This window comes from Adelges cooleyi, unplaced genomic scaffold, assembly GCF_023614345.1.
Source record: "Adelges cooleyi isolate 19-005CV unplaced genomic scaffold, UGA_ACOO_1.1 ACOO_flye_CR_arks_rails_tigmint_CR_PRNA_8, whole genome shotgun sequence".
Lineage (NCBI taxonomy): Eukaryota > Metazoa > Arthropoda > Insecta > Hemiptera > Adelgidae > Adelges > Adelges cooleyi.
This window is the reverse complement of record NW_026096513.1, coordinates 6,278,948-6,306,673: the sequence shown is the minus strand read 5'-3', so window position 1 is coordinate 6,306,673 and position 27,726 is coordinate 6,278,948. Positions and strand designations below refer to the sequence as shown.

Genomic DNA, 27,726 nt, shown 5'->3' with positions numbered 1-27,726 from the left:
AAGAACAACTTCTATGGAAGTAAATGTTGTAAATTGCATAAGAGTGATGATGGAGAAAATTAATTACTCTTTTAAAAGGAATATTTTAGTGGTTGAATCTGCATGCAAAAATAAGTTTATACTTAATAACTGTTGTAAAAATAAGATTGCATTGACATTACTTACCATAACTAGAAGTAGTGTGACAGATAGCGATCCACATGTAAAGTAAGGGCGTATTTAGATGGTTAAGGCTTGAATAAATAGATGACTCAATTGCATTGTAATCCCTATGTCTTTTAAAGAATACATTACTGTACAATTGGACATATATGTAAAGACCAAAGGCTACTAGAGTAGTTATAAAAGTAGTTGTCTGAAAAATACATTTTTTTTAATCAAAAACAATTGTAATCTGTAATGTTATGCAATTACCTTAGACATTTTGACTTGTTTTTTTTTTAAAACTTCGACAATATCACCAGCTAACAGTCCAATATAAAATGGTAAACCCCGTACATAGAATCGGCTGTATAGGTACGTGAAATGGTATGGTGCTGAACTAGTCGATTGAAACACTTTTAACACATTTCTATAAAAGAAATCGATTAAAACATTTTAATAAATTGAACGCGACAAGAAAACGTTAAAGATAAGAATACGTGCTATAACAAATACAGATGCATTTCTTAAATCATAATTGATAAAGTTCAATGAACTTGATTTAGAGGTAAAATTAAAATCGTTCAAAACTATGTTTTTGGTATTTATGTAAACGGTTTTTTTTGGTCCTATAAAGAATAGGCATTTGAATAATATTTTTAAAGTTTTCGGAGGGTACCAAATGAACTATTACCATGACATTTTTTTTCATTTTTAGGCACAGCAAAGGAGATAATTTTATATTTGGTTATAACCCACAACTGGCCTGACCCTAATTGTCACTGAAATCTGTACCTTAAAGCTCTCCTTAAAATCAACGCTTGTACATAAATCAGTTAAATGTTCACTTGCTTAAGAGCTATGGGCTTCCAACAGAATATGAAACTACTGGATTCAAATCATAAACGCAGCCTACAAGATACTTCCATCAAACAACAAAGACATTGTTTTTTCATATAAGAAGAAATATTAGATAATACTAACGATATATTGAATTTGGTAATTCCTTCTGATTTCGAGTAGTAAGTTATAGCAAACGGAATGATTAATGATACGGTAATCAGCAAGGCTATTATAACATTGCCGATTTTGCGGTTTTTTCCATAAATGTAAACGACCATAATTCCAATAACCATTAACTGTAGTTGTAACGAAATGAAATAACCGGCGTAGAGACACTAAACATAAGTTACTATAATGGTTATACAATTATTCTCTTTTATTTCAGTAAAATTTAGATTTTGATACTTACTTGTTTTTCTCCATCGACAAAATTATTTATAACTAATAGATTAGTCCACCAATATTGTTTACATTTGTTTGCTTCCACGCCCATTTGGTTTGCCCAAAAAGGTCCACCTCCCATATGAGGGACAATAAATATTGTAAGAAGTAACATTGTGACGTGAACCGGAAGTGATCTGGAATAATTTTTAAACAATTTTAATGTTATTGTAAATTGTAAAAAATGAATCACGATAAATAGGGCATTGCTTACTTTAGATACTTGTACATAATTATCTTTGGAATCAGAAACCAATTATCTCCGGATTTTCTGAACTTATGAATAGTTGTCATGTATAATAAGTAGCCAGACACAAATATAAAAGGGTCAACTGAATTATGCCAACTTAAAAAAAAATTGTGGTGGGTATTTTGATAAAACTGAAAAAAAAGTGATATATTATTAGTATGTTTTTGGATTATATGATTTTGCAACTATCTCTTACCCCCCCCCCCTCATTTCTCACCTCCTATCTCCTCCCCTACCTCTTATCTCTCTTATCAGATAAATCAGCTGATATTTTTCGTTATGATAACCGGTGTCGGCGTCGGTTTTCCGTGCGTGTGCCATAGCAAAGAGTTCAAAATGTCAATAAAACCTATTTCATATGTTTATAGCATGTTGAATGCGATGAATAATAATAAAAGAAAAAACAAGTTGTACCTCTTCAATTTTTTTCGGGTACAACCGCGGGTGATTGATAGCAATTAGAAGTCCATGTCCTATTACGATCGACATCATTTGGATTGACACCAAACCATTAAAGATATTGAGCTCATTGTCCTTATTATATTTGATAAGATCATTTCCATTTTTTATTACCGAAAACATATTTAGTACTTCCAAATTTTGCGCTGAAATAAAACATGGACGAAAAACATTATATTCAATAGATACTCTAACAAATATAAAGAGGAAAGATTCATATGTTTGTTCTATGTTATATTATATAGTCAATAGTTCGTTATAGTTCTTTTAAGTATATTTTGTCTAAACTGAGTATTTCGATACTGATATTGAGAGACAGTAGTTATTTTTACTTACAAGCTGAGAAGGTATTGTTTTACATTGATGTGTTTTACATTATTTTTGTGTCTGGACCCATAATATCTTAATAAACCGCTAAATTAATTTTTTTTTGTGCCAACTTTGATATTTATAGATCAAATAGTACTTTTTTGGCCAAAAATTAAAAAAAGTCACTCTCCCCTTTAATAATTACCAAACAAATTACCATATTTTTCAACTTAAAATAACAACGCACTATAATTTTCTTTAAAATAGTCAAATTTGTTCCAAATATTTTTTAAATTTCTTTTAACATAGTAATAAACATTGACAAACCAAAACAATTTTTATAAACTCTTTTGCCTAAATCAGTTTTATTAGTTTCTTATAGTTTATTATCTAAGTTGTACTCATTGTAACAAACACATTTTTCCAGTTTTACATTCTGAGTAAACCGAATTAGTGTAGCATATTTTTTCTAATCCAAATAAAATATACTATTATATATATTATTTAAATAATAGTATTTTATACAAAAGAATTAGCATTTATTTTCAATTCTTATACTTACACGGTTGGTTTTCACGACCATTGCGTAGGGCTACTAAATGATAAGTCGTCGAAAATGATACAATCAAAATCAGCAAGCCAAAAAACCCGCTAAACGAAAAATATACCGAGTATTTAATACATTTACATATTAAAAAGCTGTTTAAAATAAATGTATGGATTAGATAAATCAAGGCGATATAGTAGTGAAATCGACAAAGATTTTAAATTATGTCCTGTTTAGATGTAAAGTAAAATCTAAAATAACTTTTTGAGCCAATTCCCCAAAAAAAGTACCTTAACGTATTTGTATTTTAAGGATATTTAGAGATTTTTTTAATTTGTTTAAAATTCTGATGGGAGAATCTTCTTAGCTTTTCTATCATGCTTACCATGTTACATAATATCCTGTGTCGTAAGGGAAAAAATGCTTGTTAGTGTTACATAAATCCGGTTTAACTTTGACTTGCGCTTTTAGTTGATGAGACAGGAATATACTATCCAGTTCTCTTTGTAATGAAATTTCAAGATCTGCGGATGTACACGCTTCTGGTATACAGACGCCAAGATTGATAACATTTCTTTTGTACAGGTCACCATAATCGATAAACTGTTAATTAAAATAAGTAAAATGTATTAAGACATTTTAGAAGAAAAAGTATTCAGTAGTATTTAAAGTATAAGCGAATGTAATTCAGGCTAACGTATATGATACTTGGTCACTAACAAAAAGAAACGAGATGAATACTGATGGGTGCTAAAAGGAAGTATTAACACCAAATATATTATGGTCAATTAATAAATAAACTATTATCGTTATTTCTGATATCATAAACGGTGATTCTTGTATTTTTTAGTTATTAACCTGTGGTATTTGCTTATTAAATTTTTTGTTAAATTTACGTAATATAAAGAATTATATTTACCCCGAGTATTTCTTGCCATGCGTTATCAAAACTTGCGTACTCATCTTTACTGTACTGGGTGAAGTTTTCGTTTGATGAAGTCTGAAGTTCTATTGTTGACATACAATATTTTCCTTGAATAGGCTGGTGCACACTGATGCACTCGTCATAAACGCCCATGTGATGTGTGTTTCCTATTAATAATCCGTTCAGGTATCTAGGCCATGAGTCGGACACTATAAAGTTCAGTGTTAGAAATTTTTATGTTAAAATTATGTTAAGGATTATACAATAGAATATATATAAATGTATTTCTTGTTTCTCTTTTTTGTTGTTAATTTGCTATATATGCACATAAATTTTAGTTAAGTTCTATAACTCTCTATCTCTAACACAAGCTTTTAGCTTAAAACAGATAGATAAACAGTTTTTATATACTGAAATTTTGTAAGTTATGATGATTTTAATAAAAAAAAAAAAAATAAAAAAAATATGGCTATAGGCGAAAGAGATGGTAGTAGAAAAATGCATAGGACTTTGTTGTTTTTAATTCTGTTGTTTAGGACAATGATTTAATTGGCAAATAACACATGTTATTTTTTTTTTTGCTTCTCCTGACTAGTTTATTATTAAAGAAATCGACTAGATTTAAACTGTAATATAGACTTATAGTTACTTGGTCAATGACTATGGCTTACTTTTTACTGCCCAGTAGGAGTTATTTTTTAAATGGCTTAAGTACAATTTTGATTGCAGTCGACATGCGGAACTTCCAACATCTGTGACGGAAAACCCAACCAATGATTGATAAAAGAGATCGGCTAACCAAATATTAGGATAAACCGGCTCGAGTCTCGTGGCACTTCTGTCGACCAATTCTGAATTAATAGTATTTCGTAAAACTGGGTTTTTTGTATCGGTAGAAACATTTAAACCATCAAAAGCGATTTCATTGGAAAATACAACAACCGGCAAAATAAACGTCAACAACGCCCGCGCTGGAATCATTTTGAGTATCTGTGCCAACTTCACTGAGTTTTGTAAATTAATACCTTCAACTATCTATAAGGTAAGACTACATTAAGACATTAACCATGTATGTAAATATTGCACTACTATTTTTTTTACTTTTTTTTATACGTACTTTTTATAGGTATTCTTTTTACAATGATTTTTTTTATGGTATAAATGAAAAAAAAATTATAGTTATATGACTATAGAATTGAAATGTACGATACATCATTGTATGACTATATTGTATGACCTTACAGTCATGCCCTTGGCATATTTATGTATATCACACTACTTATTTTAATTTACTCGAGTTCACACGTCTTTTTTTAAATAAATAAATTCCCATTTGTGTAATTTTCCCAGATATAATTTTATACAATAAATTATAATGTTTTATTATTCATTTACTCGTGTTTGTGCGTAATTTTTAGCCTAAGATTTTATTTGACCTAGTAGACCAATGTTCTTTATAAGCTACAATTTGTTGACAATTTTCAATGAAATGTATAAGCATGATAAAAAATAGCCACAAATACCAATCTGTTTTAATTTTGTAAATAAGATTTTATGATTAACTTTATCAAATGCCTTAGTGAAATTAGTATAATAAATAACGTCGACATTTGATTTATTTAAAAGGTCGTCAGATACAACATTTTGAAATTAAGTTAATTAGTTAAAATACTCTTATTTCGTCTAAAACTATGTTGATCATATACAACTGTATTATTTAAATCAAATGAAAAATTATTTGCAACTATCGATTCAAATACTTTAGGTATAAGGGAGAGCAGCGATATTGGCCGGTAATTAGTGATATAGGATAGATCAGAGGAAGACTTAGAAACCCGTTGAATAAAACTAGTTTACTATGCATCAAAGAAAATACCAGTGGAGAGTGATAAATTAAACAAGTACAATAAAGGAGAGAAAAAAAAAGATGTAAAGGAGAAAAAAGACCTTAAGGCAGATCATGTTGTGTATTAACACAATCGTACTTTTCATACACACTAGAAAGATAGCTACAGAAACATTAATAATATCATTAGGTGTATTAAACTCTTCAATACATAGATGCAGACTAAAAAGTAAGAAATTATTTTTGCTTATATCATTAATGAATTTCCAAAATTGATTGGGTTAAACGTTAAAATTTTTCACAATTATTCTTATGTAATTTTGATTAACTTTTTTTTAAAATTCTTTTGGTGTCAGTCGTCTTTAGATTTTCTGCTAGTTTTTCTACAAAAAAAAAAAAAGGAATTAAATTGATATAATATTTTAATAAAACATGGTTTGCTTATAGTCGTAAGATGGATTATAGCGTACCTTCCCAAAATAACTCTGCTTGTCAATAAACCAAACGGCGCGTCAACAAGAAAATACAATATTACAGCCGCTATATATACCGTTAATATTATATAAATTAACGTCATTACCTAAAAATTCAAAATATATAAATCAAAGGTGTACCAAAATACGAGCACTAGTTAACACATATTTTTTATTAAAATAATAAATCGCAGCTTGATTCCGTACACGTACATTTCATTCAGAAAAAGGATTTGAAGAGAACTTTGTTTAATACCCAGTTAGGAAGTGTCCAGTTTAGATAGGTGAAGAAAATCATTATAACTGATAACTTACGATTATTGGGAATGACCGAACTCCGGATGCCCTTAAAGAGAAATCGATCATTAGTATTACGGTAATATTGACCTGGTATAATGAATATGAGAGTTTGTGTAATAAACCAGTTATTCGATTGTTCAGTAATTTTTCTAGAAAGCCTGGAAATAATTGATAACATTAATATAAGTTACATTGTTATTATGTTATTATCAAATTATCTAGATCCTAGACTTGATTGACGTTGGCCATTTTTCAAAAACATTCTTTAACTGGAAAATGTGTACAAATGACAACAATAGTTGGTATAGAAGTAAGTGTTGGACATTGCATAACAGAGATGATGGAGAAATGGAACACTTTTGAAAAGGAAAAATTTCAGTGGTTCAATATGCTTGGAAAAATAAGTTTATACTTTAAAACTATTATGAAAATAAGATTGCTTCCACATTACGTACCATAACTAGAAGTAGTGTGACAGATAGCGACCCACATGTAAGCTAAGGGCGTATTTAAATGGTTAATGACTGAATAAATAGATGACTCGATTGCATTGTAATCCCTATGTCTTTTAAAGAATACATTACTGTACAACTGGACATATATGTAAAGACCAAAGGCTACCAGAGTAGTTATTAGTGTAGTTGTCTGAAAAATATTTCTTTTTTAATGATAACAATTGTAATCTGTAGTGTTATGCAATCTAAGGTAAATACCTTAGACATTTTGACTTGTTTTCTTTTTAAAACGTCAACTATATCACCAGCTAACAGTCCAATATAGAATGGTAAACCCCGTACATAGAATCGGCTGTATAGGTACGTGAAATGATATGAGTCTGGACTAGTCGATTGAAACCAATTTAACGTAAATCTATAAAAGGTAAAAATGTACTACAAAACATTTTAATAACGTCAACGTCGTCTTGCTCGCAAGAACACACCCTTTGCCAAATACAGATGTAATTTCAATTCAATACTGATAAAATCCAAAGAACATGATTTAGAGGTAAAATTAAAATCGTTCAAAACAATGTTTTTGGTATTTATGTAAACGGGTTTTTTTTGGTCCTATAAAGGATAAGCATTTGAATAATATTTTTAAAGTTTTCGGAGGGTACCAAATGAACTATTACCATGACATTTTTTTTCATTTTTAGGCACAGCAAAGGAGATAATTTTATATTTGGTTATAACCCACAACTGGCCTGACCCTAATTGTCACTGAAATCTGTACCTTAAAGCTCTCCTTAAAATCAACGCTTGTACATAAATCAGTTAAATGTTCACTTGCTTAAGAGCTATGGGCTTCCAACAGAATATGAAACTACTGGATTCAATTCATAAACGCAGCCTACAAGATACTTCCATCAAACAACAAAGACATTGTTTTTTCATATAAGAAGAAATATTAGATAATACTAACGATATATTAAATTTGGTAATTCCTTCTGATTTCGAGTAGTAAGTTATAGCAAACGGAATGATTAATGATACGGTAATCAGCAAGGCTATTATAACATTGCCGATTTTGCGGTTTTTTCCATAAATGTAAACGACCATAATTCCAATAACCATTAACTGTAGTTGTAACGAAATGAAATAACCGGCGTAGAGACACTAAACATAAGTTACTATAATGGTTATACAATTATTCTCTTTTATTTCAGTAAAATTTAGATTTTGATACTCACTTGTTTTTCTCCATCGACAAAATTATTTATAACTAATAGATTAGTCCACCAATATTGTTTACATTTGTTTGCTTCCACGCCCATTTGGTTTGCCCAAAAAGGTCCACCTCCCATATGAGGGACAATAAATATTGTAAGAAGTAACATTGTGACGTGAACCGGAAGAGATCTGAAATAATGATTATGAAATGGTAATGCCAATTGTAAATCACGATAAAAACGATTACTTGAGATATTTGTAGATAATAATCTTTGGAATATAAAACCAATGACTTCCGGGTTTTCCGAACTTGGTAATATTTGTCATATATAATAAATAACCAGACATAAATATAAAAGGGTCAATTCCATTATTCAAAGTTAGTAAGATATTGTTGTGGGTATTTTGAACAATCTATGATAAACGAAAAGTGATACACCATTAGTATGTTTTTATCACTAGTTGGTGAAAAGGATGGGATTAGATATATTGGATTTTATTGATTTTGCAATTATGAAGTAAATAAAATTTATTTTACATATTTATGGGATGTTGTATGTGATAAACGATAATAAAAGAAAAAACACGTTTTACCTCTTCAACTGGTTTCGGGTACAACCGCGGATGATTGATACCAACTAAAAGTCCATGTGCCACTACGAGCAACAACATTGTGATTGACGCCAAACCATTAAAAATATTGAGCTCATTGTTCTTACCATGTTTAACAAGCTCTTTTCCATTTCTTATTACCGAAAATATATTTAATATCTCCGCATTTTGGGCTGGAATAAAACATGGACTAAACAATTATTTTTAATCGATTTCCTGGCAAATATAAAAAGAAAAGAGGCATACATTTTTCTTTTTGTAAAAAAATTATAAGATTATGTCTTAGGGTTTTTGTTGGAATTAAAAATAAAACATAATGTTATATTTAGCACAATATTAGCCAGAAACTTGATGTTTTAATATACTAGCTTGTTACTGCTTCTTAATATACTATTTCATTATCTATAATTCTACCACTACTCTAAATTTATTTAGTACTTCAAAGAAAAATGAAAATGCTCTTTCGTGGTTGCCGACTCAGCTGAAAAACTTTTTTTAGTACAAAAACCTAGCATTTACTTTCAATTTTTGTACTTACACGGTTGGTTTTCATGTCCATTGCGTAGAGCTACTAAGTGGTAAGTTGTAGAAAATGATACGATCAAAAACAGCAATCCAAAAAAACCACTAAACGAAAAATTTACCGAGCATTTAATATATTTACGAATTAAAAACTGTTAAAAATAAATTTATCATACGTAGAAAACATTTTTTAAATATTAGCATAATTATTCACAAAGTTCTTGTTTAAGATTATAAGTAAAATATTAAATAGCTTTTTGAGCCAATTCCCAAAAATAGTACCTCAACATATTTTACGTATCCTTACGTATTGTAAGGATATTTAGATATATTTTTAATTTGCTTAAAATTCTGATGGGAGCATCTTCTTTGCTTTTATAACATGCTTACCAAGTTACATAATATCCTGTATCGTAAGGGGAAAAATGCTTGTTGGTGTTACATAAATCCGGTTTAACTTTGACTTGCGCTTTTAGTTGATGAGACAGGAATATACGATCGAGTTCTCTTTGTAATGACAATTCAAGATCTGCGGATGTACACGATTCTGGTATACAGACGCCGAGATTGATAACATTTCTTTTATACCGGTCACCATAATCGATAAACTGTAAATTAAAATAAGGAAAATGTATTAAGACAATTTAGAAGAAAATGTATTCAGTAGTATTTAAAGTATAAGCGATTGTGTTTCTGGCTAACGTAAACGATACTAGGTCACTAACAAAAAGAAAGGAGATGAAAACATGAAGAGAAACCTGATGGGTGTTGAAAGAAAAGTATGAACAGTAAATATATTATGGTCAATTAATAAAATCACTCTTGGATATCTGCCGTATCTTTTTTAAATTTGTCCCGTTCTTTCACCTCACTAACAGTTTTTATTAAAAAAGTTTGTCCTTTTCTTAGTGTCGTACACAACCAAACTATTATCGACATGCCTAATATCATAAATGGTGATTCTTGTATTTTTTAGTTATTAACCAATGGTATTTGCTTATTAAATTATTTGTTAAATTTACGCACAAATAAAAAAAAAATGAATTATATTTACCCCAAGTATTTCTTGCCATGCGTTATCAAAACTTGCGTACTCATCTTTACTGAATTGGATGAAGTTTTCGTTTGTTGAAGTCTGAAGTTTTATTGTTGACATACAATATTTTCCTTGAATAGGGTGGTGCACACTGATACACTCGTCATAAACGCCCATGTGATGTGTATTGCCTATTAATAATCCGTTTAGGTATCTAGGCCATGAGTCGGACACTAGAAAATTCAACGTTGCCTATTAACGTGTTAATATTATTTTAAATGTATTACTATACAACACATAATATTTAAATGTATTCTAATGAAAAATATAAAATTAATTGCATGTCTTGTGTTTAAAAAATTCTAATTTTTGTTTTAGTGACAATGCTTTGGGTATATTTCCTAGTTATAAATAATAATTTCTAAGGCGATTCGAATATTAAAATTGTATTGTTCATTGATATTCTATTTAATAGAATATTTAATAACTCTACCTTCCTCTATAACCCCTAAATTGGCGAACCGATTTTTTCATGTACCAAATCTATAGATCATAATTATTAGCCGAAAACGACTTTATGAGCTCAAAATTCATCCTATCCCCTTCAAAATAAATTAAAAACCTCTTCAAATCTTATACTAAAATAACGACGCGCTGAAACTTCTATTAAAGTTAATTACAAACTGCAGCTTGACAAGAAATGCAGACAATCAACCTGAATTTATTTTATTTTAACACTATAATTAAAATATTTTTGTCATTTTAAATTAATTTTACATGTATACCTATTGAATAATCATCATTATTATGAGAAGTTTAGCTATATTTTTAAAATATTCTATTTGATTATATGAAGATTGTGTCGCCAAAGAGTGTTATTTGGATTAAAATTAAATTTAAAAGAATTGTTTTAATTTTAATTCCAATCGTATTGATTGAAATTAAATTCATGTTGGTGATTGATAGCAGTTATTTGTGGTAGTGAGAGTTTGGGAATTTTGTCGTCGATGAAGACAAATGGATTTAGTTAGAATTAGTGCTTAGTAGCCAAGATAAACCGGAGAAAGTATATTCACCGAACTTTTACGCGAAAAAGATTGTAATATCAAAATGCCTAGAACTACAAAGGACATTGTATATCAATGTAAAATATTATATTTTGTGTTTAGATTTTAACCATAACATAGACTCAGAGAGAGTTATTTGGTCAATTATCATCGCTTACTTTTTACAGCCCAGTAGGAGTTATTTTTTAAATGGCTTAAGTACAATTTTGATTGCAGTCGACAAGCGGAACTTCCAACATCTGTGACGGAAAACCCAACCAAGGACTGATAGAAAAGATCGGCTAACCAACTCTCAGGATAAACCGGCTCGAGTCTCGTGGCATTTCTGTCGACCAATTCTGAATTAATCGTATTCTGTAAAACTGGGTTTTTTGTATCGGTAGAAACATTAGACCATCAAAGCGATTTCACTGGAAAATACTACAACCGGCAAAAAAAACGGCCACAACGGCCATGCTCGGAACATTTTGAATATTTTTGTTAACTACACTGAGCTTTGCAATTATAAGTCTACAACTACTTATATAGTACCTACTAAGAATTTAAGTCATGCATTAAACATTTATGTAATTATTGCATCACTATTTTTTTTACTTGTTTTTTATATGTATTCTTTTCCAATTTTTTTTTTCATGATATTTAATTACGAGTAATAAACCACCTTGCTGGGCCATTCCATGGGTGATCGACTATATATATATATGTATATAAATTACCATGTAATATTTACTTGTAAGTTAGTTGGAAATTTAGTGAAGTTTGGTGAAGTGGAGAAATTATTTTAACACAACTAGTAATGGTACAAATATTCTGATTCATATCTATTGGAAATGTACACAATTTACGCACAACTATTCAATTTATTCCTTAGTATAACTGTCAAAATACAATATTATGGATTTAGATGAAATTGATTTCACTTCATTTAATATCATTAAAAGAAAAGAAAACACTCCAGTGTTGTTGAGGCGTATTGGGAACAGGTGGGTCACAGGTGCTTAAAAATTAAATTTTTAATATTAGGGTGGATAAGATCAGGGTTCATCGTCCGTCTATTAAATTAATAATTACGTTTTGATAACAACCATGAAAAAAAAAAAATGTTTATATGTTTTTTTTTGTACCCTATATTTATCTCACTTACTCAATTCTGATATCAAGAAAATTGCTTAATATAAAAATTACTATTTCTAAAGTACCGCTTTAAACATTATATATAATCGAATTTTAATAACACAATTAAATTTCAAATCCGTTTATTGTAACAAGACATATTTTTAGATCTTAACAATGAACCACGATAGTTTTTACAGCCTTTGACCATCTAAAATATGAGCAACATAGACAAGGTTTCTTTTCACAATATTTTTGGGGTGAAATATTTTTAACAAAAACAATATATTTACAAACAATATTTAATGATACAAAATGTAACATTTTTTTAAAATTAACTATTAATAGTACATTACAAAAGGCTATACACTGTTTGTAGTACACTATAAAAGTTTAGAATATCAATATAAGAAATTTGAGAAAAAAAATAGAAAATAATTTAAAGTTTTTTTTTTTTCAATTGTTAAAAAATACCTGTAATATTAAAAAATACCTTGTACACATATTGATGACTCGCATTTTTCATAAATTGAAATGGAAACACAAAGAAATATCGCAGGCGAAGAGAGCTAAATAAGAAAATGTACACAGTTACAATTTTGTCGTATCACTTTGTCCAACTGATTTTGCATTTGTCCGAATTGTTTTGTCGACATCTAATTGATTACTAAACTTGCTGAAATCAATCAAAACCACAATCACGTTACTAATATTCCGTTGCATATGGTATTTTTCAATAATTTATAATATTAAAATGCATACAGGGTGTTCATTTTATCGTGAATCACTCAATATTTCATGCGTTTTAAGAAACATTTTTTTTTTTTTTTTATTAGTCAGAAGAGTTTAAATGTTAAGACGGGAGGGAAAGTGCGCGCAGATAAAAATAATACTACACTCCTTGCTTTCCTCCTGCGCTAAACTTGAAACTTCAATAACTTCAAAAATAGTCATCCAAAACTGGTTATGGACCAGTTAAAATTTGTAGTACATTTTTTGTCAATTTCAAAAATTAACGAAATGTATGTATTGATACTATTCGAGTATCAAAACATGACATAAGAATAATTAATTTTAGAGTTGGGTGGGAATATGCAAATTTGTGAAAAATTGAGATTACATTTTATAAAAATATTATGAAAATAAAAAAAAATGTTATTTCTTATTGAACCCAATGAGATGTTAAGCTGTTCGCGATAAAATGATCACCCTGTATTAATATAGGTCTGGTCGTTTTTGAAATGATAATATAGGCAATATTATCCACACTATTTTTATAGGATAACCCGCGATAAATATCTATTAATTTAGTTTCCGTTGAACCCCTTATATTATATTTTATTTAAAATCAAAATCATATTATTCAACAATTAATGCTAAGTCGTATGACCGGATGTGAACGCGTGGTAATTCGTATAAATAATAATCGTTAGTTCACCTTCCCACGATAATTTTTTTTATCAGTAATCCAATTGGTGCTTCAACAATTAAATACAATGCTACGGCTGCTAAGTATGTCTTAGACACCCCGATAATCCATTCATTTTGCTAAAATATAACAACAGAGCAAAAACAATTATTATTCACACACTGTAAACAGTTTGTCTACAAGAATATTATTTTTGCACTGATTTTTTCCAAGCTTAATTGAGAGAATTAAATTAATAAAAAACAATTTTTTTTTTAATTTAATATTATACTTACACGATTCACGTTTGCGGATAATCAATATTATAAACGAATTATAGTTTTCACGGTTGTTTTGTTTTTTGTATTATACTCTTTCGTATTGTTTAATTACAGTTCAATTACTAACCCAACTTTGAAAAATCAGCTATTGGTTCTATAGTATTAAAATACAATAATGACAACCACAACCACTCACCAACATCCCCATTGTCGGGGTTGCGCTTGTCCGTTTGGAGTTTTCAATCATCATCATTACAGTGATGTTGACCAAGTAAACTGAGTAAGAGAGTCGGCCCAACGGTACGGCGAATCGATTGTTGAACAGTTTTTCTATCGGTCCTTCAAACAAGCGATACAATTAATAAATTGTAATTGGCAGATATTGTACAAATATCAATAGGGGGCTAAGTAAATTACACTACTGTAACGTTATAGAAAGAAATTGATAAAAATAAAAAAAATAATCCGTCGACACCTACGTCGTTGATCATTTACAATTGGCTTGGCTTACCATAACTAGAAATGGTATGGCAGATAGCGATCCAAAAGAAAATCACGGTCCAGGTGCAATTGCTTAGAGTTCCATAAATGGCCGACTCGATCGCGTCGTATTGCCTGCGCCTCTCGTAAAACGTCATGCCGTACATTTGAACGTACATACAAATAACAATGATCACCGCGGTGCTGACATAAGTGGTTGTCTGAAAAATAATATTCAATCAACATTATAAACGGAAAAGGGTTTTGGGCAGTTAGTAGGGAAAAATTATAGAGGAATTCAACAAGACGTGGCTGATAAGAATGTCGCGGTATATAAATTATGAAACATTTATTTTCTCGTTAAAGTAGTTTTTTCGATGTTATTAACAAATCCCAAAAACATTCTACGTCAATTACACATCCTCTGGTTACTCCCACTTGAATAGATTCGATGTTGCTTGCACCGTAGCTTCCTGTAGACTGAGCGAAGTTTATATACCGCATTCCCCGTCGCACTCAGAAAATCTCCATCTTTAATGGCTTTTTTAAAATTTGCAGCCTTACTTGCTGGAAAAACTTATAGAATAGGAAAAACAGCAGCTAGGGTTTGCCATGAATACAGTGAACACAGGGCCTTGTGAAAAACAGAAAAAAAATACAAGCAACAAGGGTTAGCAAGAAAATACAGTGTAAGGACAGTATTCTCAACAGTGAAGAAATTGGAAGAATTTTTCCGTAGTCCGAATGATGATTACCAAGTCTACATATTATGAGGCGCTTAGATGGCAAACCGATTAAAATGAAATTTTTCAGGACAGGCAGTTAAGTTATTTGAAATAATGTACGTAAGTACAATTGCCAATTTTCTTAGCGCAATCTAGTGGTAAAAAATTCAACTATGGAGTTATTTATCTTGGCCACTGAAAATTATACACTTTTCTAATCCAACCATGCTATTATTCGCAATTAAAAAAAAAAAAAAAGTGGAGTTAATCGGTTTGGCTTTTGAGCGCCTCATATATCGGGCGTTTATGATACATCAGCTATTAATAACAGGGCCAATGGAAACCGGAGACCAAATGAGAAGCAGTACAGTGTGAATAACCAATGACCGCGGAAGCTGGTCGCTCAGTGTCTACAGGAAACCACAATACGAGCAACATCGATCCACAAATCTTAAGATGGAATGTGCAAGTCTACCGAAACGTTGATAGACCAGTCAATCTATTCGAGTGGCAGTAAATAATGTAAATACAATGCTCCATTAAAGCTTCGATAAGCTTAATTTTTAACCATAACAATTTACTATAAGTTTCCAGTTTTTCTAACTCAAACTTTCAGGTTTTTTTTAAAATTAGAATAACATTATTAGTATTTAATTCGAATAATCCATTTTTTTTTTCAGTCGAATTGTATTTTATTTGAATTGAGTATTATTTAAAAACTAGGTAACTGATAACCCAGAAAAACAAATGGTCAGACGTGGCTAGCCCTAGGATAGATTAGATTGTACGAGACGATACGAATAAGAAGATGAATGGAAATCTAATATTATATTGTGTTAATGATATCATTACTGTAGATATTTTAATTTCTCTTTGTTTCAAAGCGTCAGCCGCAACACCTGCTAACAGGCCAGCATAAAATGGTATACCTCGCATGTAGATTTGCGTGTATAGATTTGAGTACTCATATGAGCTAAGAGGATTTTCCGTTGATCTATAAAATAAATAATTCAAACATAAAATCAAATCAATAATTTCCATCGAATCACAAGACAATAATAATTGATATATTTCTTTTGCTAGTCTACGATTTGGTCGTAATTGCCTTTTTTCTCATTTCTTTCAATTCTCCACCACGCTGCACTTTATATGATGAACCTACTATGTATGATTTCCCGCATTTTCCTTTTCATTTTTCTACTCTCTCTCTCTCTTCCAATAAATGAATAATCATCTCAACACCCTCTCCATTACGTGTATTACAATCACAATCCTTCCGACATCCTTAAAACCTATTTTGTTCCAATCATATCCTTCATCATATTTTAATGATGAATTACAATTATTATTTTGTTATTGTATTTAAATATACATGGAATTGGTTTAAACTTGAAACCTTATGGTGTTATTGTAATTGCCGAGCCAGCAAACAGCTTATGTAAACGTTTAATGATTATTTTGTTTTTACTAAAAGCTAAATATAAAATAATACAAATACTAACGATATCATAAACTTGATGATTCCGTACGATTTCGTGTGGTATGTTACAGCAAATCGGATGGTCAACGACATAATCAACATTAAGACCATTATATAAACTCCGATTTTAGGCTTTTTTACATATATGTATATTATGATGGTTCCAATGGCAAGTAACTGTATAACACACGATATGTACCAACCTGCTACAAGACACTGAAAATAAATAGCATAACAATAAGAAACTAGTAGAAATTTAAGTTGTACAAATCATTACTAAACCCAAAATCTCAGTACTCTATTTTTTAAGGTACAAGTAATTTTTCCAATTATTTAATACTTCCCTTTTTCACACTTAGTTAATCCCAATACTTCTACTGGCTTATCTCTTGAAACTACAGCACTTTATTAAGTCATTTTTAAAAAGGAAAATAACAGTATGGTCTGACTCTTGACAAACTCCAGATGGAATTTCTTCTGTTTCGCCACCCAGTTCTCTGACCATTCGCTTGCACTTCTTCGTAAGTATTCTCTACGATTGTTACACACATTCTTAGGTATCTGTTCTTTCTCGGAATAGTCTACAACGCTGTTTTGCCATACTCAGCTATGCAAATTTCCAGGGCCTTGTTTTTGAATACAGGTAAAACTTCACACACGCAATACTTACTTGTTTTTCCACTTGAATGAAATTACTAACGGCCAGTAAATTAGTCCACCAATGCGTTTTACATTTGTCCGCTTCGAGCCACATCTTATTCGCCCAAAATGGACCATCTCCCAAATGAGGAATGACAAAAGTCGTGAGGAGCATCAATATGATGTAAATAGGGAGGGTTCTGGAAACGAAACGCAGGTCGTGGATATGAACAGTAAACGTATTATTAACACGAGGCCGACGGTTACCTTAAATATTTGTATACAATCACAAATGGTATATGAAACCACTGGCAACCAGGTTTGGTGAACTGCGGAATCATCATGATGTAAACTAAGTAACCGGTTATGAAGAAAAAAGGGTCAACAATGTTCGCAATGGTCAATGGAAAGTGTGGACCGACAGTGTAAACCTTTAATTCATATTTAACGGGCAAGTTACAGTAATTGTTTGTGTATTTATAAAACATATAGATAATATGATAGCGTAAACTTACCTCTTCTACAAGTTTCGGATACAAAATCGGATTAATTACAAAGTATGTATATTTGTGTGTAAATAACACTACCATTAAAATTGTCACTTTCAGACCGTTATAGATGTTTAAATCATTATTCCTATTATATTTAATCAGGTCTCTTCCGTTTCTGATGGCAGAAAATATAGTGATTACTTCCAGACCTACGAAAAATGTGTACAAACAATAATTAATAGACTTAATTAAAAATAAGAACAGTTGCTGTAAATTCTATTAACAAAATTGTAATTTGCCTGTGTTTCTTGCGTTTAAAATTACACGTCTTATTTCAAATAATCTAATTGTGGCTATAAACATGTACTTACATGTTTTATTATCTTGCGTATCGCGAACCAGAACTATTAAATGATAGGTTGTCGATAAAGATACAGCCAATAACAGCAATCCGATCAAACCACTAAATGTAAATCCAAACAAACTTCATGATTTTCTTGTATAAAATAACAGTGCAACACTACGAAGTTGATGTCGATGTTAAAAATTAATTAATAGCTAATCAAGAGTGTGCATAGCCTCTGATATCTACACTACATGACTTCAGTCTTAGTGATTTTGTTGTGTATTTATAAAATCACTTAAGTTGTTTGTAACTTGTTTCGATTTGCTTACCCGGTTATGTAATATCCAATCTCGAATGGCTGCAAATCTTTGTCGGTGCTACACAAGTTTGGATGAACTTCGATTCGTGCTTTTAGTTGATGGGGCAGCAGTATTCTGTCCATTTCCCTTTGCAATGATGTTTCAAGGTCTGCCGCGGTACAAGCTTCGGGCACGCATACGCCAAGCCTTATCACATTTCTTTTGAACCGATCGCCGTAATCGATAAACTGGTAACAATGAAAATCATTTTTTTCGCGAAACAATAATTGTAGGACCAACTGTAGGTTGGAACAAGTTTGAAACTAAATAAGTAAGAATTCTAACGAATTTGTTTGAAGCGAGATCAAATGTGCTTTTTGTAATTAAATTTACATGTTACAGTGAATGCGTAGTCACGAATGTATGCCGACATTCACCAGGTCAGTGGGTTAATTGTGTATATTTATAAAAATTTTCAACAATGTGGACGTTTACTTAGCGTGCATTCAAAACGATTGCAGTAATGTTTTACTTAGTTCTCATCGATCGTTTTAAATTCATGGAACTCATCTAGTTAGAGCGTATACACAAGAAAGATATTCTTTCATGCTCTGAAAGAAATATGCTTGAGGGGGCTATCATTGTCACATTGGAATTCTATCTAAATTCCATTAAACCTATGAGATCAACGGCTGCAAGTGTATACCGCAATAACTAGTTGTCAACAACTCCTGTTTTGGACGTCAAAGCTCCAGTTGCATGTTGAATCCAAATGATCTGTCCAAGAATTAATCTATGCAGGAATGACAAATGCCACGAGGATACTAGCAGGACTCCTACCATGGCGAAGGTGTCTTTCGGGGCACTTTCAGAGTTAAGTTATCAAAACTGGACATACTAAATCTTTAAGGTATCAAAATATATAACTGTTAGAACAAGAATATGCTATTCAAATAATTACCCCGAGTATCTCTTGCCAAGCGTTGTCGAAACTCGAGTACTCATCTTTACTGTACTGGGTGAAATTTTCGTTTGTTGAAGTTTGAAGTTCGATGGTCGACATACAATATTTTCCTTGGACTGGCTGGTGCACACTAACGCACTCGTCATAAACGCCCATGTGATGCGTATTGCCTATTAATAATCCGTTTAGGTATCTAGGCCATGAATCCGACACTGTAAAATCCGAAGATAGCAGTTAAAAACCTGTTATGCTCAAAAATGTCATCTGTTTCACCTTTAAGATTTAATCTTAAGATATGTTACTTACTGCATTTCCACCCCCTCAACTTTAAAACGTTTGTGAATTTACACAACGAACGCTTTTAGTTTGCAATAATTGTAAGCATCTTGTAAAGTAAGACAAGTTGGGAAAGACTGACATACAAAAACGATTTACCACATTGTTCGGGTAATTTTAGTATATTTGTGTTTAGTATAAAATATATATTTTTAGAATTTTACATCAGTGCAATATGTCAGCTATTTAAGTTAAAAGTTGAAAAATCTGCAATTTTTTCAGGTAAATCGGTAACAAACATAAATAAAAAAATATATTTAATTTAATTCGACTTTACACATCATTGTAAAATCAATACCTTCTCAGATCTACGTCGAAGCTAATAATAATTTGTTTTTCTTTAAACAGTCGTTTGGCCAAGAATGTGATCAATAAAAGTTCACACGAAGCTAAATAATCTTAAAAAGTTAGCTAAATTAGGTTAGGTTAGGTTAGGTTAGGATAAACTCACAAATTATACACCTATGTATATTTTTGATTTGCATAAGTTATATGACGAGTGATGACGTTTCTTTTTTTTTTTTACATTGAACAAAGACCTAGGGGGGTGCCAGACCGACGTTAGTCATTTCACCCAAGTTATATGGTGACTTCGAATAGATTGTAAAAACGAAGGCATCGTTCGTAATGAGTATTAAAATGTTAAATTTACTACTACGGGTAAAATAACCGCAACGATATATTTTAATTGATTGGACTTTGAAAATTTCCACTACATATTTTAAACTCCTCTGGACGTTGATATAGTCACTACACACCATTAATATCATGCGACTAGATGTAAAAACCGTAACACAGACTTATACACAGCTACTATTGGTCAATGAGCAGCGCTTACTTTTCACGGCCCAGTAGGAATTATTTTTCAAATGACTCCTGTACATTTTCGACTGTGCTGTACATGCCGAACTGCCGACGTCTTTAATTGAAAATCGCACCAGACACTGGTAGAGGAGATCTGCCAGCCAATCTTTCGGATATGTCGGCTCGGCTTCGGTGTCGTCGGTGCCGTTCGAAGTGGAATTAATAATTATCACCGTGTCCGGTAGCGGAATAGTGTTTTCCGAATCCCAATCGATGTCGATGGCTCTGATGGGAAACACTTCTATCGGCAAGACAACTAATGCCGTCAGAGCCAACGAAAAGAGCATTTTAGGAACCGTTGTAACGACACCCTGGGCTACGAGCTAATGATTGTTTTTTTTGTTTTCTTCTGGAAATCGTCTTAGAGACTAGAGAATAACTTGAATAGACGGAATATTTATGAACGCGTCCCATCGTCGTTGTTTTCCATTTGGAATATAATATATTGAAATTGTTTTCAAACGCCAGACCGATCAACACCATTATGCATGAGCAATGCTCGCTCGACGATAATTGATTCGTGTGTACATAATCGAGGGGCTACGATTCAATTGTGTACCTTTTCCAGTTTTCTACTTTTTCGGTAGAGCAAGTGTAATGTTTAGGAACATATATTGAATGGTTTAGATCGTAACTCGATATTTAAATTAAAAAAAAACTAAAAAACATTTTTAATTGATTTGCAAACTCTTTCGTTTCCTTTTTTTGAATGCATTTTAAAAATCTTATTTCCGACAAAACGGCTCTTTTCCGGAAACTGTACGTTTTGCCATTAAATTTGGAAAAGTAAAATAAAAGTACAATATTTTTTTTTCTTCCATTGTATTTATCTAACTGTGTGAACATATCACAAAATTAGTTAATTTGTAATATTTGTTTTACATTAGTATACGTCTTCATCATACTGTTGACAACCATTTTTTGTTAGTTCTAGTTCTTTTCATAATAATTATTAAAAATATATTATAATTACAAAAGTAAAAATCAACTACACTAGATATATTTAAAAATATTAAAAACCTAACAGTACCTAATGTATTAAAAACAGGACCGTCGGTAGAAACGAAGTTCAGATGTCATATGGTTGCATTCGATTAATTTTTAAAAAGTGATTGATATAAAATTATTTTTATCATATGTATATTATTATATATTACTAAATCTCACATTCTATCATAGAAATTATTGATTTATGATGACTAAAATATGATACGTATATTTTTGACTCAATTTTGTTCAAATATCTGGAAAAACAGCATCAATGGTTGTACCATTTTTTGTCGTAGATTGTGTAGGATCACTGTTCAGAGACAAATTATACGTTTCGAAAAGAAAATTTTATTCTTTATTAAAAATATAAATATATTATAATATTCTTTATTAAGTTCCGAACGTCATGTAGTAAAACGGGTGAAAGAATTTTATTAAAGAAATAAGAAATTTGTAAGCAGTAACACGTGAGAATGAATTTGAAGTGAGGAATAAGAAAAGATCATTAACGTGCCAGGCTGTCATTCTCTCTACCCACCCCTCTCTTTAATTTTGATTACTGATGCAATAAATAACTATATTCATAAATTTATTTGTCAGAGAGTCACTGTTACAAGCATCTCAGTAGATAGTGAGAAAAAGGAAGAGAAGATAAATAGCCAGTGCAAGTTATCAGCCAGTTATCAAGTACTTTTAAGAGTAAAAATGTATTCTGTAGTAATAAAATATAAATACTTTATAAGTTTTTAGACTTATTGCAATATAAATTACCATAAAAGTTGAAAAAAATGCAAAAAGTGTTGAGAGGGCAGGTAGGATTTGAACCCGGTACCACTCACTCCTGGGAACCGATCACGTGTGCAACAAGATATTTCTAAATTAAATATTATTAAACAATTGATTAAATACATTTTTTTAAAGTATAAATTGTTCAAAAAGAAAAAAAATAAGTCCGTTTTGGAAAAACATATTTAATCAGGGAGCGTTTTGAAGAATAATGGAACGTTTTGACAAATGTTGAAGGAAATAGTACATTATGCAATAAATTTATGTGTAAGGTATTACACTGATGACATTGGAAATAGCACGTTTTGAAGTAAAATGCAAATGAACGTTTTTGCAGTAAATAATCTACTGGAAAAAGAACGTTTTGAGTGAATTGTTATTTTTCAATAGGATATTTTTCTTTAGAAAAAAGAGTGTTTTGCCTGAAAATGACTTTACCATTCCACTATCCATACAGTTTACCGTAAGAATCAATGTATAAATCAATTAAAAAAAAAAAAAAATTGGAAAAGAGTGTTTTTGGATTGAAGCCCGTCAAGTTTAACCGACACGTACGATCTTGGGTGAGGCTCGAGTGACTTTTAGACTTAAAAGCGAATCAAGAGCTCAATGGATTGTTCTGGATTCATAGAAACTATGTGAATTTTTACCATATTTTGTACAGCAAGATATTAGCAAAGCGGGGCGACTAAATCATTCCAAATGCCCTGTTTGTGTGCTCAAACAAAATGTGCCTCGATTCGATCATGTTTTTTTTATGAAAACAGGATTTATTTGTTTAATGTTTGCTTATAGTTTTCTGGGCAAAGCGCAATAGGCTTGTTGCACTTGTAACGTAGGTACCTATCAAAGTTGGAATTCTACCTATACCTGTCATTGCCACATACAAAAAAAAACTCGATTATTCTTCACATGGTTAGGAATACACAGAGCCAACAAAAACAAATTCCCACAATTAAAAAAAAAAACATTCACTTGTACGGTGTACGGTTTCGCCTACACACAATGCCCAGACAAAATAACAAGCATTATAATATTATCAAGGTTAATTTTTTTACCGGTCGCAAATGTTAAAAGTCGAGAAACAACAAAAAAAGGTCAAAGCAGACACGGTCAATGTGTAATTACTAATTTTCCCATTTTCTCAAATGGAAGGAGTTTTTCCAAATGAAAACAAAGTTTGACCACAGATTTTTGGAAAAAATTTACAAATGTTATAGTCTCGTTACAGATTTAAGTGAATACAATAAACATATTATGAACTGTGTTGACAAAACTAATCAGCATAAAAAAACATGTCAGATCGACAGAAGGTTAGTGTAAGTTTTCGAAAACTAACAATTCTATTAATTAACAATTTTTTTAATAATTTCATTAATATTAAACGATTGATTTTAATATAAAATAAAGTTCTCTAATAATTACAGCATCTACAGGTGTCCATTAATTCGATTGACAAAAGAAATACAACCCATGCCGCACGGTGGGCATATATTATTATGTTGTCCCGCCTTCGATGACTTTTGAATGGAAATTTGCTATTATTTTTTTTAACAGCAGATTGATATTTAAAACACAAATAATAATATTTAAATTACATTTAAAAAAAACGAGTTAAAAACCTTCGGTTTAATTTTCAGTCCTAAAAATCTAAAAACTTTGCTCGAGTGAACGTTTTTCTGTAAAATGTTTTTTTCAATGTGCATTTCTGAACAATCTGGTTTTTGTTCAATGTTTATAAATTATACTGATATATATAGTATATTTTTAGCTTCGATACGGAGCTGAGAAGGTATTGATTTTACAATAATGTATTTTTATTTTTTTTATTTTTTTTGTGTCTGGACCCACGATATCTCGTAAACCGCTGAACTGATTTCTTCGTTTAGCAGCTCTATAGATCAGAAATCATACCTGGAAGGTACTATAGCAGGTCAAAATAAGTCACCCTTTCCCCATCAAAATCGAGAAAAACGCCTAAAAAATGTACACATTTTTCAACTTAAAATTACGATGCTCTATAAATTTTTTTAAAAATAGTCGAAAATGTGGCAAATTTATATGAATTGTTCTTCAAACATAGTTAAACTATCGATAAACATTAACAAACCAAAAAGTTCTTCAGCCGAGTCTGCAACCACAAACAAGCATTTTCATGTCTCGTTGAGTACCGAATAAATTTAGAGTAGTGGTGGAATTATAGATAATGATATAGTATATTAACAAGCGTTAACAAGCTAGTATATTAAAACGACAAGTTTCTGGCTAAAATTGTAATGTTTATTATCTGGCTTAAAACAATTCATAGAGAAATTGGGCCCTTAAACTGTTTTGATTTTATTATTTAGTTCTAATTTGAACGTTGAACGTACAACATAGCTCTTAGCTCCGATATCTTACCCCAATCACTAACCCCCAATCCCCTACCCCTATCACTCACCCCTACCCCCTATAACTCACCCCTACCCCTATATCCCACCCCTGAAAACACTACAATTTTGGCCAGGAACTTGATTATAATATTTTATGTGATATTTTTAAATCTCCTTGGCCTTATGCTGTAACTGGAAGCTCCATGGAACTTCACGATCTTTTATATGATCTGGCCAAAAGTAACTTAATATAGTTTAATATATAGAAAATTAAACTATTTTGAATTTATTATTTAGTTCTAATTTGAACGTTGAACGTACGACGTATTTCTTATCTCATATCAGGTCTTTCCGATAATTGCGCGTAATAGCGTAACGCTTTTTTCGTTACGCTTTTTTTCGGTTATGTACCGGCTAATTCTCACCCCTATCTCCTAACATACTATCCACAGATTCGCATCGAAGCGTTTATTTAAAAGTGATTTTATCACTTTCAGTTATAATAAAATGTGCTGTAGACCTGTGACCTCTCCGTCCCCACTATGCCCCCATCCCACTGTACTGGCTTTTATTTATCTTTTAATTGTTATCATTATTCGATTGAAAACAATTGTTTTATTATTCCACACGGAACGTGTTCACCACTTGCTGTTGGACAATTTACAAATTATTGTACGTCATCTTTGTCTCCAAACTGCCTCGGTCGGACTATGTAAATGTTATTAATATTAATCGTAATGCATTCAGTAGCGTGTGCCGCATAAATACTACACCCGTCTGTAGTACTTAACCGATGGCGTATTCGTGTCACGATTGTACACGGGCAACGTTCAAAGATGTATTATTTCAACTACTTATACCTGCCACGTCCGTGGAATAGTAGACTCTACGCTATATGGTATAAAACAGTACAATAATAGTAGCCGGGGAATAACAAAAAAAAAAAAAATAACGAGTTAATGATTTTTAAAAAGCACAAAGTCACACAAAATACGGTTGGGTATTTGAATAATTAAATAATGTTGGAAAATTAGTCGAATAATTTTTTCTATTCAACAAACAAGTCAAAACCAGATAAATCTGGTAAAAGTTTTCAATGTAGTTAGTTAAAAAATGTTTTAAAAATTAACCCTTACTACAATGTGTTATCTGCATCAAAATATAAAATCAAAATTCGTTTGTCGAACCATTTTTTGGGGGTGTTTATGTATTTTTTAGAGATGTAACTTATGTGACGTACTTAAGCTAAAACATCCCATTGTTTTTCGACTAAACACTGTCTTGTTTAAAACGTCAAAAACTACTTTTTGTACATAACATAGTATTTTGGCTGTCGGCTTCATCAAACACACACGTTGGAATGGAAATTTACAAAATTGTGTTTGAAATAAAATAATTGTCCAATCAATCTTTTGATCGTTTGTTTTTTGTATTTTTTTAGTGTATATACTTTTTGAACCGGGTGTGGAAAAAAACAATTTAGTACAACAACAACAATAACTATTGTAATGCGCTTAGCTGTTTTCCTGTAACTGTTTTCTTTTTTTTTGCTTTTAATTGTACAACTCTCAAAGGTAACAAAACAAATAAGACAATACAGTGGGATGGGGGTATAGTGGGGACGGAGAGGTCACAGGTCTACAGCACATTTTATTATAACTGAAAGTGATAAAATCACTTTTAAATAAACGCTTCGATGCGAATCTGTGGATAGTATGTTGAAACTAGTTACGGCGGTTTAGAAGATATCGTGGGGCCAGCAATAATGTACTTAAAATTTAATATTTAGTCTTGTGCAGGGTGGATACGATAAGGGTTGATCGTCTGTCTATAAAAATGTACTGTCATAGTTACCCATGTACCGTAATTAACAATATAATGAAAATATTTTCATTACCCGTTGACAGTTGATTCACACACACACATAGCAACCTAGAAACTGACTACGGCCAAAGTGTAGTAAATTTACTCTATTTTGGGGGTTTTCCCTTGATAAAAAAAAAATTTGACTACAGACTTTTGAGAAAATTGTACATGTTATAGTTCCGTTTTAGATCTACCTTTGGTCTAATTTTCAGATCTAAATCTCTAAAACTTTGCTTGAAATAAAGAAAAAAATTCTAACCCTATCTAAGGGAAAGGGTTTATGATATTTTTTTGGTTCGTTAATGTTTATCGATAGTTTAGCTATGTTTGAAAAACAATTCAAATAAATTTGCAACATTTTCGACGATTTTTAAAAACATTTATAGAGCGTCGTAATTTTAAGTTGAAAAATTTGTAAATTTTTTGGGCGTTTTTCTCGATTTTGATGGGGAAGGGGTGACTTTTTGGCCCGATAAAGTACCTTCCAAGTATGATTTCTGATCTATAGAGTTGCTCTACACGAAGAAATCGGTTCAGCGGTTTACGAGATACCGTGGGTCCAGACAGATAAATAAAATTAAAAAAAATAAAGACACATCATTGTAAAAACAATTCAGCTTCGCATCGAAGCTAAAAATATTGTCATATGAAATAGAAAATGAGAATCAATTAACCGCATCATTGTAAAAACAACGCCCTTTTGATGTTTAGTTTAGCGAACAAACGGTTACTGTACAATTAGTGTATCTGTACAACAAATAACAACAGGCCCGTTTTGATGTTTTCAACAAATAGTAATTGTTTATTTGTACACGTAAATTAAACGGTGTTTCACATTGAATTTT

General features: G+C 31.0%; 3 protein-coding genes across 14 annotated transcripts in view; all 3 read right to left on the bottom strand.

Annotated features, from left to right (window-relative positions):
• LOC126845540 (O-acyltransferase like protein-like) overlaps positions 1 to 10,590 on the bottom strand; it is a 37,772-nt gene extending 27,182 nt beyond the window's left edge. For 4 of the 11 annotated variants that reach the window (XM_050584204.1, XM_050584205.1, XM_050584211.1 and 1 more), the window contains exon 1: positions 4,587 to 4,911. In XM_050584204.1, coding sequence (XP_050440161.1) covers positions 4,587 to 4,896 — 310 coding nt within the window. In that variant the 5' untranslated portion in view covers positions 4,897 to 4,911. Of the gene's footprint in view, positions 1 to 4,586; positions 4,918 to 9,728; positions 9,947 to 10,392 lie in introns of those variants that run through there. The other 7 variants (XM_050584213.1, XM_050584212.1, XM_050584208.1 and 4 more) reach the window with 5 other exon arrangements.
• LOC126845542 (nose resistant to fluoxetine protein 6-like) lies at positions 234 to 19,807 on the bottom strand. Of its 2 annotated transcripts, XM_050584218.1 has the most exons (14): positions 19,665 to 19,807; positions 18,734 to 18,951; positions 18,430 to 18,521; positions 18,083 to 18,267; positions 17,835 to 17,998; positions 17,599 to 17,767; positions 16,951 to 17,144; positions 16,301 to 16,442; positions 14,755 to 14,944; positions 14,440 to 14,582; positions 13,993 to 14,102; positions 13,048 to 13,230; positions 7,248 to 7,404; positions 234 to 355 (listed from the first exon to the last, which is right to left on the bottom strand). In XM_050584218.1, exons 1-12 carry the CDS (start codon positions 19,764 to 19,766, stop codon positions 13,146 to 13,148), a joined length of 1,794 nt encoding a protein of 597 aa, XP_050440175.1. In that variant the 5' UTR covers positions 19,767 to 19,807; the 3' UTR covers positions 234 to 355; positions 7,248 to 7,404; positions 13,048 to 13,145. The 2 variants fall into 2 exon arrangements, with proteins under 2 accessions (XP_050440175.1, XP_050440176.1); XM_050584219.1 differs by lacking the exons at positions 234 to 355; positions 7,248 to 7,404; positions 13,993 to 14,102 and having other exon boundaries at positions 13,160 to 13,230.
• LOC126845543 (uncharacterized) lies at positions 6,039 to 7,144 on the bottom strand. Its single transcript, XM_050584220.1, has 4 exons — positions 6,990 to 7,144; positions 6,550 to 6,692; positions 6,232 to 6,341; positions 6,039 to 6,144 (listed from the first exon to the last, which is right to left on the bottom strand). The coding sequence occupies exons 1-4, from the start codon at positions 7,024 to 7,026 to the stop codon at positions 6,114 to 6,116; spliced, it is 321 nt and encodes a 106-aa protein (XP_050440177.1). The 5' UTR covers positions 7,027 to 7,144; the 3' UTR covers positions 6,039 to 6,113.
• Positions 19,808 to 27,726: the final 7,919 nt, after the last annotated feature.

What these genes read in the sequence shown, in the direction of transcription:
- LOC126845543 (XM_050584220.1), bottom strand. Translation starts at nt 7,026, where the DNA reads ATGTGGGTCGCTATCTGTCACACTACTTCTAGTTATG. An exon ending in TTCGGTCATTCCCAATAATC is followed by an intron (nt 6,342 to 6,549) that starts GTAAGTTATCAG and finishes TTGAATTTTTAG; the next exon opens with GTAATGACGTTAATTTATAT. An exon ending in AGCAGAGTTATTTTGGGAAG is followed by an intron (nt 6,145 to 6,231) that starts GTACGCTATAAT and finishes TTTTTTTTGTAG; the next exon opens with AAAAACTAGCAGAAAATCTA.
- LOC126845542 (XM_050584218.1), bottom strand. Translation starts at nt 19,766, where the DNA reads ATGTCGACCATCGAACTTCAAACTTCAACAAACGAAAATTTCACCCAG. An exon ending in CCATACCATTTCTAGTTATG is followed by an intron (nt 14,583 to 14,754) that starts GTAAGCCAAGCC and finishes GCTTGTTTGAAG; the next exon opens with GACCGATAGAAAAACTGTTC. An exon ending in CCCCGACAATGGGGATGTTG is followed by an intron (nt 14,103 to 14,439) that starts GTGAGTGGTTGT and finishes GTTATATTTTAG; the next exon opens with CAAAATGAATGGATTATCGG.